Source organism: Rousettus aegyptiacus, unplaced genomic scaffold, assembly GCF_014176215.1.
Source record: "Rousettus aegyptiacus isolate mRouAeg1 unplaced genomic scaffold, mRouAeg1.p scaffold_m13_p_17, whole genome shotgun sequence".
In the NCBI taxonomy this organism is placed as follows: domain Eukaryota; kingdom Metazoa; phylum Chordata; class Mammalia; order Chiroptera; family Pteropodidae; genus Rousettus; species Rousettus aegyptiacus.
In genome coordinates, this window is record NW_023416292.1 from 30,185,981 (window position 1) to 30,200,877 (window position 14,897).

Consider the following 14,897-nt stretch of genomic DNA (forward strand, 5'->3'; position numbering starts at 1 on the left):
CCAGGCGAGCGGAAGGGGCGCGTCTGGCGGGGCCCTCTCTCCTCTGCGGTCCTCAGGTTCAGGCTGCCCTGGAGGCGCCAGGGGCAGTATCCTCTGCAGTCTAAAACAGCAAGACCAGCTGCCCTGTGGTAAACAAGGCACATGACCCATTCTCTGTTGCTTAGAATTTTTCCGGAGATTGGTTTCTGCAGCGCAAAGGTCAGAAATTCTATTGTGGTCTCGTCGCCGTGCTCCAAGGACATCCGTGTGGAGAGGTTTTCGCAGCGCCAGCGATCCTGAGTCCTGGGCCAAAGGTCAATGAGCAGGGAGAACTTACAATTACTATTTGGACACCACAGAAACACTTCATTTTACTTGGGGGCTGGAATCGTGGCATTAAGTGACAAGGCGAGGATGTGGCTGACAGCATACCCCAAGAACGAAAGTGTGCCTCTTTCGTAAGAGTTGAATCATACTGAAATCTGCAAGGACTCCAGAGGAGTTCATCTATTTTCAAGACAACAAAATACATCGTTTTAGGTCACACAAACACATACAATTGTACATACACAACATTTTGCTTTAAAAACAAACTGTGGAACTCAAACACGGAGAAAGGATGTAGGTCAAAGACATAAATTACACTTGGGATCAAGGGTTAATCACTGTGACCCCAGGGCCAAGTCCAGCCTTCCACACTTTGGAGCCCAGCCAAGCCCCTTCCTTTATGCACTGTCTCTATCTGCTTTCGTGTTTCAGTGGCAGAACTGAGCAGTGAGACAGAGGCCGCATGGCTCACAAAGCCTAAATTATTCATTATCTGGACCTGTACAGAAAAGCTCACTGAGCCACTCCAGATCAAAAAGTACATCCCCATCCTGATTGCAATGAGCCGAAGCCGCAGAGATCTTCATCACCCATGATCGTGAACCAGAGTAAGCGCATTAGAATACCTCCAGATCATATCTGATTACTCAAATATTCTGCTTCAAAGTTGTGCAGCCAAAACCAGTTAATAATCGTGTTTGGCAATTAATAAATGCAGACAGTATTAAAAATCTCTCTGGGTATGACTATTTATGTATACATCTATGTAAAGGGTGGTTGGTGACGTTTGAGCTAGACTATCTGAGGGTAAGGAAACCTAAAAAAAATTAGAACTCGAAATACGATTATTAGGAACTGTTATTTGGAACTTAGAAATATTTTAGTATATTTTTCTTTATATTAAACGGCATGGAACCATTAGTAGGACTCATAGCAGAACAAAAACAATTTATGACTGCAAATTTTACCCATGAATTATGAGACAAAATTTCTTGAATATAAAATAACCAACATTCCTATAAAACATTAATATTTCATTAAAATGACATAGCAAAATAAGAATGTTATTTCTAAATATTTTAGTCAAAGCTGCATCAGAAATCAAGTGTTTCTTTGACATTTTCCAAGAGACTTTAGTTACTAACTACAAGTATAGCTGTTAGTATTATATAGCAACGCATTTAACATATATTATAAACGCTTTTACTCTTTAAATGAAACGTAAAATTAAGGATTTTGCCAAATGATTCGCAGTGGAAAACACTTAAAATGGTATGAAGTACTCTTATACAGAAAATGCCACTGGGATCACGAAATGTCCTAATGCTCACTTGTGCCTAGTACGGTACCTGGGACACAGCAGTAGCACAGGTTGGTTCACTCATCCTCTCTCACTCACTCACGCATTCATCCAAGACGTCCAGGCTGAAGGAGAAACTGTACAATGAGAACGGCAAGCACATTTTGTCAGCATCCCTGTAGCTTTGACGTAGGCTTTGGCAATGGAGAGCAGAGATGAGATGACCAAAATTTCAGACTGCTTGGTGAAACCGACCAAGGGGCGCCCTGGGTTGCCTTGGATGACGTCACAGAACATCAGGGTCACTATCCCACGAAAGGAATACCACATGCCTTCACCCTCCAGGCTTTACTTTTACATAGAAACCATCTGCTCAAAGACAGGAATGAGTCAGGGTCAGATAAACACCAGAGAGCGTGTACCCACCAGGGAAGAAGCACCCTCTGCGGGGGGCTTTATTTTTCTGCACTGACACTTCTTTTTGGTTAAGGCCACATTCTCTTGGCTTTAACAACTTTATGCTGCTTTGAACAAAAAGGTGTGGATCTAAAATTATAAAAGAGAAATCAATGTAGAAGAAATTAATGTAAAAAACATGTTCGACATGTTCTTTTTTTCTTTTATATACCTACTCATCTACTTTACACATTTGTGCCAAAGGCACAAAGTCAGATGTCAGCTCTTTGAGGAGATACCTAGAAAAGGGCATTTTTAGGCTCTTTGCAGAAGGTTTTAGAAATGTGATGAGTTATTCAACCTGAGTAGTAAGGTCTACAAAATACAAAGGACTGTAAAAGCACAGAAGAAAGTATGCTCTTGGAAACTAAGCAGAACATGGCATAAGGCTTGATCTTTGAGGAAACCATTTAAAAAATCTGTAACAAAAAATAAAGCATGACACCGGCAAGTCATTTGTAGTTGACTTTAATTTAATTGCCTTTGGTATTCAGAAGAAAAAAATGGAAGCATTATTATAAGGTCTCGTCTTTGCATCAACACGAGGAAGGGAGGTGTGGGGTGAAGACCCTTCCACTGCGTCTCCCGGATGCTTTGCGTGAACCGGAACTGGCCATGCTGAACACTTCTCTGCTTTCTCTCTGGCTCCGGTCATCTGAGAAACACAACAGAGCACTTAGGAGTGGGGGTCCTGTCTCCTGGTTCCTTGAGACGCTCCTGGGGACCAGAAGGCCCCTCCACGCCGCATTCTTCACTGCCATCCACACGACTGCTCTGGGTCTTTGCCAAGTCAAGTTTTTCACTTTTTTTGAGAACCGAATACTTTCCCTTTCTCTCCTGAAGTTAGTCATCTACTCTTCCTATTTAAAACTTTTAATTTTTCAAGTAGTAAAAGATATTACCATTTCAAAATATGTGCTAAAATTTAATTCTTTTAAAGACTTAAATAATGCAACTGGCTCCATCTCCTTGTTTTCTTTACTGAAAAATCTTGGGGGTGGTTATCATTATTGATCATTTGCTGAACTGTGAGGACTGTTTGACAAACTGTGGCATAAGATGATCACCCTTAGAAAATATTTAATTATATTAATTTACTCGGCCTTTTCCGATTTAAATCTGCTATGTGCTCATAAAAGTTTAAAAAGAAAAGCTATCAAAATAAGGACATAAGTCTTCGGAATTCCAATTTGGGCTTCTTGCACAAACATTGTTTCATGAAATCTTCAAATTCAGAGTAAATATTAGACTAATTATGCTACTCCCAACTTTTATTGTCAATGGAAGCTGTCTGTATTAAATATAAAGATACAGTATCTTGCACTGTGACATAAATTCAAGGAACAGAAAAATTTTAAGTGTTAGATATTTATCTTACAATATAGTTCTTGATAAAAATTAAAGTTTCCCCCCCATATTAAAGAAATAGTATTGCATTAAAAAGAAATATCATTGCAAAATTTATTGATAAGAGAAAGTCCCTTAGCTATATCCCAAATTTAGTGTAATATGATTAATTACACCACGCTTTTATCACTAAAAATTATTTTGAAGCTATTTTGATTAACTCTTTGGATTTCTATAAATATCCTTAGAGAAAAATAAAAGTCGAATTTATCTTTTACATAAAACATTTGTGAAAAGCTCATTCATCTGATGAGATAATAAATAAAGGATGACATGTCCCCATTTCAGATAGACTATTTAAGGAAGTTTCGTTGTATTTTATTTTTGCTCTTTAAGGTGTAAAAATAATTTGACTCATCAAGGTAAATTCAGAGCTCCATAATAGTACAGTGAATTTGGCCAAGCCACATCAATAAAGTTGTAAGTTGAGGGATTCTACTAAGTTTATAAGGAGGTTAAAATGGATAAAATTTACTTGGTAAATTTGCTGGTTTGGAAAAATAATCTCCAAGCAACGAAACCAAGCTTCCTCTCTTAGAACAGGTTTCAAGGCAATGAATTGTGGCATTTCCCCCACTTTTTGTCATGCTACCAACACTAGACTGAACGACATGCACGAAATCCCAAACCCAGGCTCGTAAGTAGTGATTGTGACAAACAGCAGTTTGCGATTCCATATGGAGACAAAGACTTGAAGAATACTCTTTGTGAGATCACGCCCCCAGAGAAAATTAAATTTAAATGAGAAATTTCAGTGGAATAGATTGGGATTTGAAACGGTTGCCAGTCTAGTCATCCAATGGGGAACTCGAAAATGCGGACTTCTGTTTCTTTTTCAAGTCTTCCTGCTGCTGAGGCAATTATGCTGTTCTTTTTGTTCTTGTTTATTTTAGTTCATTCCATTCTTAAAAATGGAGAAAGAAGGGATGAACGATATGTAAAGGTTTGATTTGCGAGCTCCTCCACTTTGGGAGGAAACAAACACATCGGTAAGAGCGGCCACCTTTCCCTCCTGCGAGGGGCTCCGCACCTGGGCTTAGTCTTAGGAAGTCCAGCCTCCAGGACTCTAAAAACAAACCGCGGTAATAGGAGTAAGTTCTCATGTGGCCACCTCCTTGGAGATCCAAGCACGGCAGGATCTGTCCTACACGTACCAGAATATGTTTTGGTCAGGTATAAAATGGAATTATTTCAAAGTTGAGATATGTACAAGTCGAAAAGTCTCGTGGGGAATGAGTCACGTCGCGCCCTGCCATGTTGACTTAAGAGGTCCAGGTCTGCAAGTCCCCTCTCCAGACTGACTTCTGCAGTGGTCCATGTAAACAAAACACAGGTGAGCATGGTCTTTCTGGAGCTGCTTTCATCGAACAGCGGGATTTCCTGAAAGTGTGGTGTTGGCTAAATGCAGCACGGGCAGAGGGTGAGCCTCCGTGTTAAACACCCAGTGGTCCAAAGGTAGAAGGTCATCGCTGGAGAACAGCAGGTACAAATATCTGAAAATAAGGGAGAGACACAGGCTTCAGTTAGAGTGCAACGAGAAGGTCACGTGGTCTCAGCTACACCAGCACCGGACGCTGGGAACCCATGCTGAGCAGCTCTGATGAAAAACGCGTCAGAGGAGGAACCTCGGCCACCCAGACGATCTAAAGCACAACACGACGTGCTCCAGAGCAGCCCCGAGAGCCCCCGGGAAGCTCAGGCCGTATGAGGCCTCCAAGGGGGATCGTCGAGCAACGAACTCCACGGCCCTGTCCGGAGCACACAAACGACCACGTTGTCGAATGGCATCAAACGAACCGCTTCGACATTTTTCAGACGCTCTTTTAAATATAAATAATACCAATCACGTGTTTTGGCAGCTGAAACAATATATGCAGAAATTAATTCCCATTCGTAAGTAAACACTAAAGGAAATAAGTACGTCGTCTGGACAGAACCAGGACTTCGACACACTCCTGACAGATCAGTAGTTTTTGCAAGGGCTGCAGACTATCACAGGTTTCAGAAGCGTGGGTTGATCGGAGTTTTGGTAATTGGTAACCTCTCTTCATGGTGATAGCTTCGTTTACGTGAACGCGAAGGGTTCCTGACCTCGCCACAAGCACTGCGAGCCAGTGGTTACTCAGAAGTCAGAAATGACACATTTAACACACACGGTGGCTCTTATCTCTAATGCTGGGCAGATTCCAATCGCAATTTTTTTGGGGGGTCATGAGAGTGAGCACAAAAAACAATAACGAGTCTGGAAATCTGAGTTCGAACTCTGGACCTTAGCAACAACTTGCGGGGCCTTGCTAGGCTTCAGTGAAGAAGTCCTTTACAGTATTTTAACTAACATTTATTTATTTGAAAAACAGGCACATTATATCTTTTCTGATTGCTGTTTTGGTTCTGGACGACAGAGTGAAAACGCAGCCCTCAGGTAAATGGGGACTGCACGTGAGCTTTGTGACTGGTACAGCCGGAACGCGGAGTAAGAGGGAGCCACTCCCACTGCTTGACCTTCAGATGTGCCTGACTCCGATTTATTCAGGGGCGTGCAGGCAGAAACGTGACAATGGAAAAGACAGACTCAGCTGGCCGTAGCAAGCGACTCTGCTGGGTCTGCTGACTGTACGGAGCCAGAAGCAGAAGCTCTTGGTGTTCCGGGCATGAAGGTGCCCAGGAGAGCCATGTTCTGTGCAGTCCACGTCTCCTCATGTCCCTGGGAGAGACGAGGGCTAAAGGGCCTGGCTCACTGTAATGTCATCAATTCTTGGGAGAGAAAAACACAAAAGTTTTCCTGAAAAATGATTCCTTTCCATGGGAGATGCTATGGAAGTACCTCATATAAACCTAAAAGTTATAAAATTATAAAAAGCAGTAAGATAACTAATGTGAAAGTCTTAGATAACAAAAACTATTATATTAAAACCATCGTTTTAAAAACAGGATCTTCATTACATACTAGTTTAGTGGGTTGAATAGTGCCTCACCCCAATTCCACCTGGACCCCCAGAATGTGACCTTATGTGGGAGAGGGTTTTGCAGCTAAAATCGGTCCAGGATCTCAAAATGAAACCTCTCCCCCAAATATTACTTCGATACTTTTGCTCACGAACTCTACGAGCTATACTACTCGCGATGCCTGGATGACAAAACGCCATTACCAGAACTGTCCCTGAACCCCCTTTACCCTGCTCGCTGGGGAGTCAGCGTCCACAGTCCGAAAGCCGGCTGCCTGTGCATTCACTGGCTTACGCTGAAGAGCAGTAGCTGCAGAAAAGGAGCAGCAGAGCCAGCGGAGGGCGGGGAGATGACAGCGACAGCGCGCGTCCTGGACAACAGCTGACTGGCTTCCCCCTCGCTCCCCGCCCCGGCATTTTATTGTGAAATGTTCAAGCCCACAGACATTCTGAAAGGACTTTACAGTGAAATCCGTATATATTTACCTCCTAGGTGCTATAATGAACATTTTGGTCTATTTCTTTATCACAAGCCTATTACTCTATTCATGTATTACTAGCTTTCTTTAAAATACTAAAATATCCTCCTTAGAAAAAGCAGCGGTAAACCGAGCTAAACATCAAGAAAAACTTGCTCAAGAAAACTGTTTGCAAGGGGAGAACTGGAAATCTCACTGGAATTTTTTTTTAAACACCAGACCAAGCTTAGAACAATAAACTTCAGGTAACAATACTAACTTGAGTTTTGAGAGGGAGGCTGTCGCTGCAAATTTTAGTCCCTCCATTTCTATCTTTGCCAACTCTGCTTTGAGAAGAACCATGATTAAAAACATTTGGAATTTTGTTTAACAATAGAAAATCATTTGATGATAATTCTATGAAAATAGCAAGTTAGAGAACATTAGTTACTTTTAAGGGAAGAATTTAAAAATTCCTCTAAAAAAATTATTAAGGGCAAGATATTTACGTGTAGTCAAATGGTAAACAAACATAATCCTTTTTCCTCCCTATTCTTTTCAAAAGCATGTGACTAATGAACAAAAACAGATGGACAAAATGTGGTATATCCATCCAACAGAATACTTTACTGACTGAAAAGAATGAACTACTGACATATGCAGCGACAGTGATTAAGCTACAAACATCACGCTGAGAAAAGTGCCAGGTAAGAAGCAAGTCCACCCCGCCTGGCCCGAGTCTGACACCCTGGAAGAGGCAGCCTGCTGGCGGCTCTGCGTCTGTGCGCAGCCCCCTGCCCGACCGGCGTGCAAACGTCCCACATTAACCGGCGCGGCGGTCGTCCAGGCGCGCACACTCGCCAGGATACAATCGACTGCCCATTTAAAATTCTTCGGTAAGGCCAACTTTTAAAGTTCAAAAATAAAGATTAATGGAAAAGGATGGGGAACAAATAGCCTTATGATTCGTTATTGCGACATTACAGCAAGTTGGGTTGTAGCTCCCTCTACTGTAGCGAAGAAAAATTGGCAGGGATATTTCAAAGTACAGTTTTGAAAGTGAAAAAAAATGCTGACATTAAGTAGTACTAAGCGAAATTCGCTGTGTGTGTGGCGTGTTCAGGTTTTGGACTGCACCGTGACCCTGTGATACGTCCCACGGGGACTAAACCACGTGGAGACTACAGTCCTGGTCCCTCGGCATACCCTGCGGAGACTGCAGTACACGGGATGGCAGGGTCCCGACCTCCGGGGTCCTAGCTTTTCCTTGTGCTGCCTCTTTGTCATATACGATAGGTCATTCCTTGATCTCCGGTCGCTTCCACAAAGGGTCTGCTGGGTCACAGGCAGCAGTGGTTCTCAAGGTGTGACCCTGCAGACCGTCAGACCACCTGGCAACTTGTTACGAATGCGAATTCTCGGACCCCACTTCAGACCTCCTACTCCGAGACTTCGCTGACGGAGTCCAGCGGTCTGTGTTTTACGAAGCTGGTTGGTGTGTACATGTCCGCTTGTCCCCTTCATGCGGGACACAGAGCCACTGCCCTGACTCCTCCCCTTTTCACATCTTGCCTTGGCCCCTTCTTCTTGCTTTATAAATTCCTCGATCCATTCATTATGAGCTATCTCCCAGCACTAACAGAATTTTCACTTCAAGCCCTGAGCCCCAAACCAGGAAACAAAATAGGTCTGTTATTCTCTTCACCTTACCACTCCCATTTTTGCAAGATCTTATAAAATCGCTGTTTTTCAGCTGTCTGTCTGGGAATGAAATGATTCAATCCTGTATTCAGCAAATATTTAATACTGAAACATAAATATGTGGCCTCACCATAGATGCTAGGGAAATAAAAACTATTAAAATACACAAAAACCACTTTCCTCATGGAGCTTACGTTCTAGCTGGGGAATGCCTGAGGAAACGATACGGTAAGTTAGAAGGCAGGGGCTACGCAGAAAAGTAAAGCGAGGGAAAATAAGACGGAACAAGGGAACGATGTGCAATTTCATACAGCAGGATGTACTACTTAAAGCAAAAAGGAAGCATCCCGCTCAGTGCCATTTTCACTCGAGTAGCTAAAACGCATGGATTGTTACCCTTTAATGAAGTCGTGATAAATTCCAACTACTTGATAGAATATGCGATCTCAAATTAACAGTTATTCGGCTTCTGCCGAAAGCCTATTTGAATTAGTTGATATGTGAGAAAAATCTATGGAGTCATACTGCTCTTCATTCCTCTGTAGAGTTTCAAGCTTTACCTTAATAAGAAAAATATAAACCTACAAACACATCAGTCTTCAAGGAATGTCTTGATTTATTGTATTACACTATCAGTTTTTATAAAGAGTAAGTAACATTAAGGGTGTGTTTGCGTCTTCTACAAGATCCATGTTTGATGGTATTTATCATCATTTATTAGGTTGAGCCATATGAAATTGCCAGTACCCAACTGTGTCAAAAATTAACAGGTAAATCTAGGTGAAGGATACACAAATACCACTGCACTATTCTTACCATTTTTCTGGTCTTAAAAAAAACAAGGGATCTTACATAATTTGGGTCAAATTCCACAGCTTACAGATGTGATCACTGAAAGCAAACTTCCTTTTGACGTTCATCCAGCTAAGTTATAGCGAGTGCCTACCTAACGCTCCCACGGTTGTCTTCCAGCCCAGCGCCCTCTCAATGGTCTCGGCCTCAAGCCTAACGACACGGGATAAATCAAAACCAGCGATGACCACGGGCGGGGAACTGCCCGCCATCCATGTGCTCTGTGCCGCCTCGGCAGGGATGAGGGCCTGGGTTAGGGCCAGGTGAAGATGTGAGGAGGGACAAACTAAAGAAACACGTAACGATAACCACCAGGACTCGGTGACATATTAGGAGAAAAAAGAGATAATTCCATAATGCACTGACTGAAAAGACCGGAAAATAAGAGTCTAGGGCTAATTAAAGAAAAACTGGAATGAGACGGCCATTTAGGGTAAGAAACTTAGTTTGAGACATGTAAATTTCAATTGTAATATAGCAAAATGTAAACCAGAAGTAGACTAGTAGGTCATCTTCAGGGGAGTGGAAATTTTTATCCTTTTTATCTACTGATATATCCCAAGTAACCTGAACAATGCCTTGATGGAAGCATTTTTTTTGAATAAATGAAGTGACAGTTCATGAGATATTCCGGTACAGATAGACAGGAAATAGAAATAATAATTTGAGACGGTATCAAGAGATTTTTACTTTGTAGCCTTTAGGGAAGTGGACATGTTTCAGGTCTCCACCTTCTTCTGGTTAGTTTACAGACAGCTCTGTCTGGTTTTCAATTTAAGCCCAAATAATAATGTTGTCTTTTTTCTTCTCCAGTGTTCCTGTTATGTATATTTCTACAAGAAACTTCATTGGAAGGATGGAAGGTTAGGGCCATATAATCTCTAGCACCATCAAAACTCCATAATTATTTTTAAGCGATTTCATAGCTTAGAACAGGGAGTTCAGGCATGGTTCCGGGACCAGTATCATCAGCACTGCCTGGGAGTTTGTCAGAAAGGCAAATTCTTAGGTTCTACCCTAGACCTCCTGAAACTCTGAGGGTGCGTCCCAGTTATGTGCGTTTTAAGAGCTTTTCAGGTGATTCTAGGGCAAACTGAAGAGCTAAGGACAAAATAAAGGTAATACATTCTTCTTTGACAAAATATCTACCTCATAGTCTAAGTCATTCTTCTTGAGATGTAACTAAAAATGTAAGACCCAAGTACATAAGAAAGATATTTGCAATAAAATTTAGTGTAATATATCACGAAGCCATAATTCGTCCTGTAGTGACTATGCAGCAAAACCGGCCTACGATAAACATTTTTTAAAGGCATCCACTTACTTTAATGTTTCAGCAAGAAAGAAGCTCTGCTGTACATCGTCATGTGCAGGAGTAGAGGAATAAACATCCTTCACCCCAGAAAATCCACCGCTGACTCGGCAATACTTTTCAATAGCCTGTGAAAGAGAGTAGACAAAAGAACCGAGTCCATCAAATTTCAAGTTTTGAAGGTCAAAGCAAAGAATCACGGTCAAAAGTTCACAGAGATCACGTGAGAATTTGGCAGTTTAAGAATAAGATTTATTATCAAATGGAAATATTCTCCCACCGGAAAAATTAACTGAGGTATCCTGTTTCCTGTGGAATTTCTGCCTCTTCAAAATTCGTTAACCTTTTAATGACACCTTATATTTTCCTAACTTAGGAGTCAAATTTAGGCTAGTCACACTATTAGACACTTGTACAGCATAATGAATCCTCATTAATTCTACACATCAAGAGGGACAGCTGGAATGAAAACTTTGAAAGGCAATTTCATCACATTTGAGGATGAACAATAATCTCAAACATGCTAAAAAAAAGTACTAGTTTAGGAACTCTCCATAGTAGCAGCAGTAACATTTACTGCAAACAGACTATACGACAGATATTGTATTATCATACCCCATTAGTTAGGCATTATAGGGGGGACCGACCAAAAGGAAGCACCCGCTCACACATCTACAACAATTACAATATTAAGAGATAATAATTATGAAATATTGACTACGTGCTGAAGGCTCTTCCGAGAGCTTTGCGCACATCAACACTTAAATTTCCAACAGCTCCACTTCTCAGACGAGAAGGCTGAGGCAAAGGGCAACCTGGTCCACGTTGCTAACCACCGTGTTTCCCTGCCCAACTGGCAGCTGATTCTTCATTTACAGCTCTTGCTGCATATTTGGACATGTCTAAATAAAATACACTGAATCAGATGGAGTCTACTCAAAACGTAGTTTTTAATTCAAAGCAACCAAATATCCTGCTTCTGCAGGTATATCTCACCCCACTCCAGAAATAAGCCGCCCATGAAAAGTCGCGAGCACACGTCCCCCTCTACCCAACCCCGAGGTGCTGCTGAATGAAGGTGTGATGGTGGTTGTTACATTTCTTTTGCTACTTTTCGTTTCTTCCTGGTCTTCCTCCTTTCTAATGAAAAGCTAATTAACACTGAGAGTGTTTATTTAATCAAACTGTTCTTTTCTTACATAGTTTCATTTTGATCATAGCTGGGTATTCTGACCAAAGTCTTCTTACCAAAGGGTTTGGTACTTTTCCCTGTCTAAACATTTTAAACATGTTTTAATACAAACGTTTTTAAACACTGTCTTCTTCACAACAGTCGTGTGTCTCTACTGTCATCGACCTGTCAGAGCAGTTTGGCGATACTGAGAAAGGAACAGGGAGGCACGGCCAATCGTTAAGCCATTTGGAGTCACTCCTTGAAGGCAAGTTTCCACGCATCGTACACTCAGGTTTGGACGTGAAGCTGCAGAAGACAAGATGCCACCGATCTGTCTCGGCCTGTCCTCCCTTCACTGCCTCCGCACCCGCAGGGGCGGCCCTGCTGCTAATCCTGGGGAAGACGGGAACCCTCTCCTCTCCTCTCCACCCCGCCTCTCCCTTTCTCACGCACACTTTTGAAACCTGAATTTAAAGCATAATTATATCAGGTATTGTTCTTTGTACTTTGAGTCTGTGTTCATATAGGTTATAGGGAAGCAAAATTTTAACTCCTGTAATTCAAACTTGGATGGATAAAGGTTAAAATTTGAGTCTGTCGACCCTCTTTTTAATAGATATGAGTAGGTCCTACTTTAAGAAGGTGCGTGGGAGAAAAGGACCTTAGGGAAGGGTGCATTTTCCTACAGCGTTTCTCAATGAGAGGACATGTTCCTGCCACCGCCCCTCACCCTCCTGCCCCACATGACTCAGACACATCTCCCTTATCCCTCTAAATGAGAACCGTTAAATATTAAGGGACCTTCGCGTCAGATTCGTTGCATGATTACTTTGCCTATCTAGTTCCCCTATATGAAGCATGGCTGGATTTGCATAAGCATTAGTAACCCAATGCTAGCCACAACGGAAGAGTGTGTGTATGAGAGTCTGCTCTTCCAGAATCGCTGTGCACACGCTCCTTCATTGGTGTGTGAGGCCATCCACACAGTGGCTTCGAATCGCTCTCCCTTTGCTCAGCACTGGGAAACCTTCTCTTTATGTAAATTGGTCTGCATTCGCTGCCCTAGAACATATCTTGGGCATTCTCGTCTGAGCTCACTAAAGCTACTTATCTCACCTAGCATTCCCCCACTCTGTCTAGACTGCAAGCTTAAGTTAAATAATTTGAATATGAATGTTCATCATAGTTAGTACTATTTATCATAACTAGTATGTCTCAGATAACAAAACACTTCCTCGCGCCCAGTAACAAGCTATACTTTCATGAAAAGACTAATGATTTCTTCCTCCCGGGCAGTGACAGCCATGAGGTTCTCCAAAAGGTGAGTATTTTAAAAGTAAACTACTTGCTTCTGTTACTTACTATTAAAAATTCCTCATTTCAAATATTTATCTTTGTCCTTTAAATCTAGAAAAATTTTAACAATTCGCTGATTCTTCCTATGGGGATCCAGTTAGGAGTTACTTGGAACACAAGCTAAAATGAACAGGGGGTAATCGACCCAAGCTGTGAATCGGGGCAGTTTCACATTTTGTTTTGTTTTGTTTTGTTTTGTTTTGTTTTGGAGCTGAGACATTAATAGGCAGGGGTAGAAATTTTATAATCATAGTAAAAAGTTGCCTTTTAAATGGTTCTTTATAGTTACTCAAGTAAGAATGAGTGAATACGAGTAGGACAATCGTTGTAATGTAGAACCACTGGAGTCTAAGGTTTACTTCTGCTGCCTAAGAAACTGAAAATGACTGCCAGCATTTCCACCAGATAAACGGAAGTGGCCCCTCAGTCACGGAACACGAGGCAACACGGATGAGGATCCGTGACGCTACAGGAGGGCCTCACTGTGGCTCACTTACCAGCGTGGCCTCCCAGCCCCACTGCCTGTATCTCGGGTCGTGAGTGAACCGCCACAGGTACCAATAGGTTTCAATGACCTCTGGACGGAGGATGTAATACTTCTCGGCCTGCCGCACCGCCACGGCCTCGACTGCGCCGTCGAACTTGAAGGACTCGGGGCCCAGCTTTAATGCTGCGACATGATGAAAGGAAGAAGTGAGCACAGCGAACCACTCTGGTTTTTTGTGCCAGAGCTTTCTTTCTCCCCCAAGGAGATGGGGCATGAAGTAAACTTATTTTTGTTGTTTTATTTTTATTGTTGCTGTTTTGTAAAATCAGTGACTTTAAAAGAGACACATTTGGCTGTCTTATAATAGACTTATAAATATTCCTATTATTCTGACAGGAAATACATCTCATAAATAATGTACATCAACGTACTGCTGAATCTAACTACACAGATGAAAATCTAGTAATCCTCTGGAAGCAAATGCAAAGCCAGACACAGCACATTACCTATTCCATCTTGGTCCAAAATAATATGAGACAGATAATTGCACGGTGCAGAATTATTTTTTTTAAAGCCAAGATCATCTTAAAGTCCTTTTAATATAACACGCACTTAAGAAAACATTCTAGAGCTCAGATCCTGAATTAGATTAGTTGTAAATTGCATATTTTTGTAAAGCATACTACAATACACAAGAAATGATACATTTTAAAACTTAAAACAGTCTTAAAAATAAAATCACTTCTATAGCCTCAGTACACACAGCAAGGAAGCGGTTCATATTGCCAATCAGTAATGTGCCCACTTATCAGTTTGAATAAAACATGGCAATTATACATATATTTCAATATAACATACTATTTCCTGAATGGAATGATTTCCATTCAGGCTGGAATAGAGCACTACATGAAAGGCTTTTTAAGAACTTCTTTCTAATCACACCCAACATCCTAAACATGAACAAGCAAAAGGGTCCTTCACTGGGACGCTGAAGTCGCATACGCAGATTACCACTCTTGGCGGCCATCTTTCTTTCTTTCTACTAGGTTGCAATGGCAGCAAATACTTTCAAGGTCTCTCACCTCTTTTCAGATAATACTGCATATTTTCATATTTTCTCAGAAAAGGTAGCAAAAAGACTAT

General features: G+C 41.7%; 1 protein-coding gene across 2 annotated transcripts in view; it reads right to left on the reverse strand.

Moving 5' to 3' along the window:
• Positions 1-2,513: 2,513 nt before the first annotated feature.
• The window catches only part of MAN1A2 (mannosidase alpha class 1A member 2), an 88,800-nt gene continuing 76,416 nt past the window's right edge, over positions 2,514-14,897 (reverse strand). Inside the window, exons 11-13 of one of the 2 annotated variants that reach the window (XM_016160877.2) lie at positions 13,765-13,937; positions 10,750-10,865; positions 2,514-4,962 (exon numbers count right to left, since the gene is read on the reverse strand). In XM_016160877.2, the coding sequence (XP_016016363.1) occupies positions 4,830-4,962; positions 10,750-10,865; positions 13,765-13,937 (422 nt within the window). In that variant the 3' untranslated portion in view covers positions 2,514-4,829. The remainder of the gene's footprint in view (positions 4,963-10,749; positions 10,866-13,764; positions 13,938-14,897) is intronic. The other variant, XM_016160875.2, reaches the window with a different exon arrangement.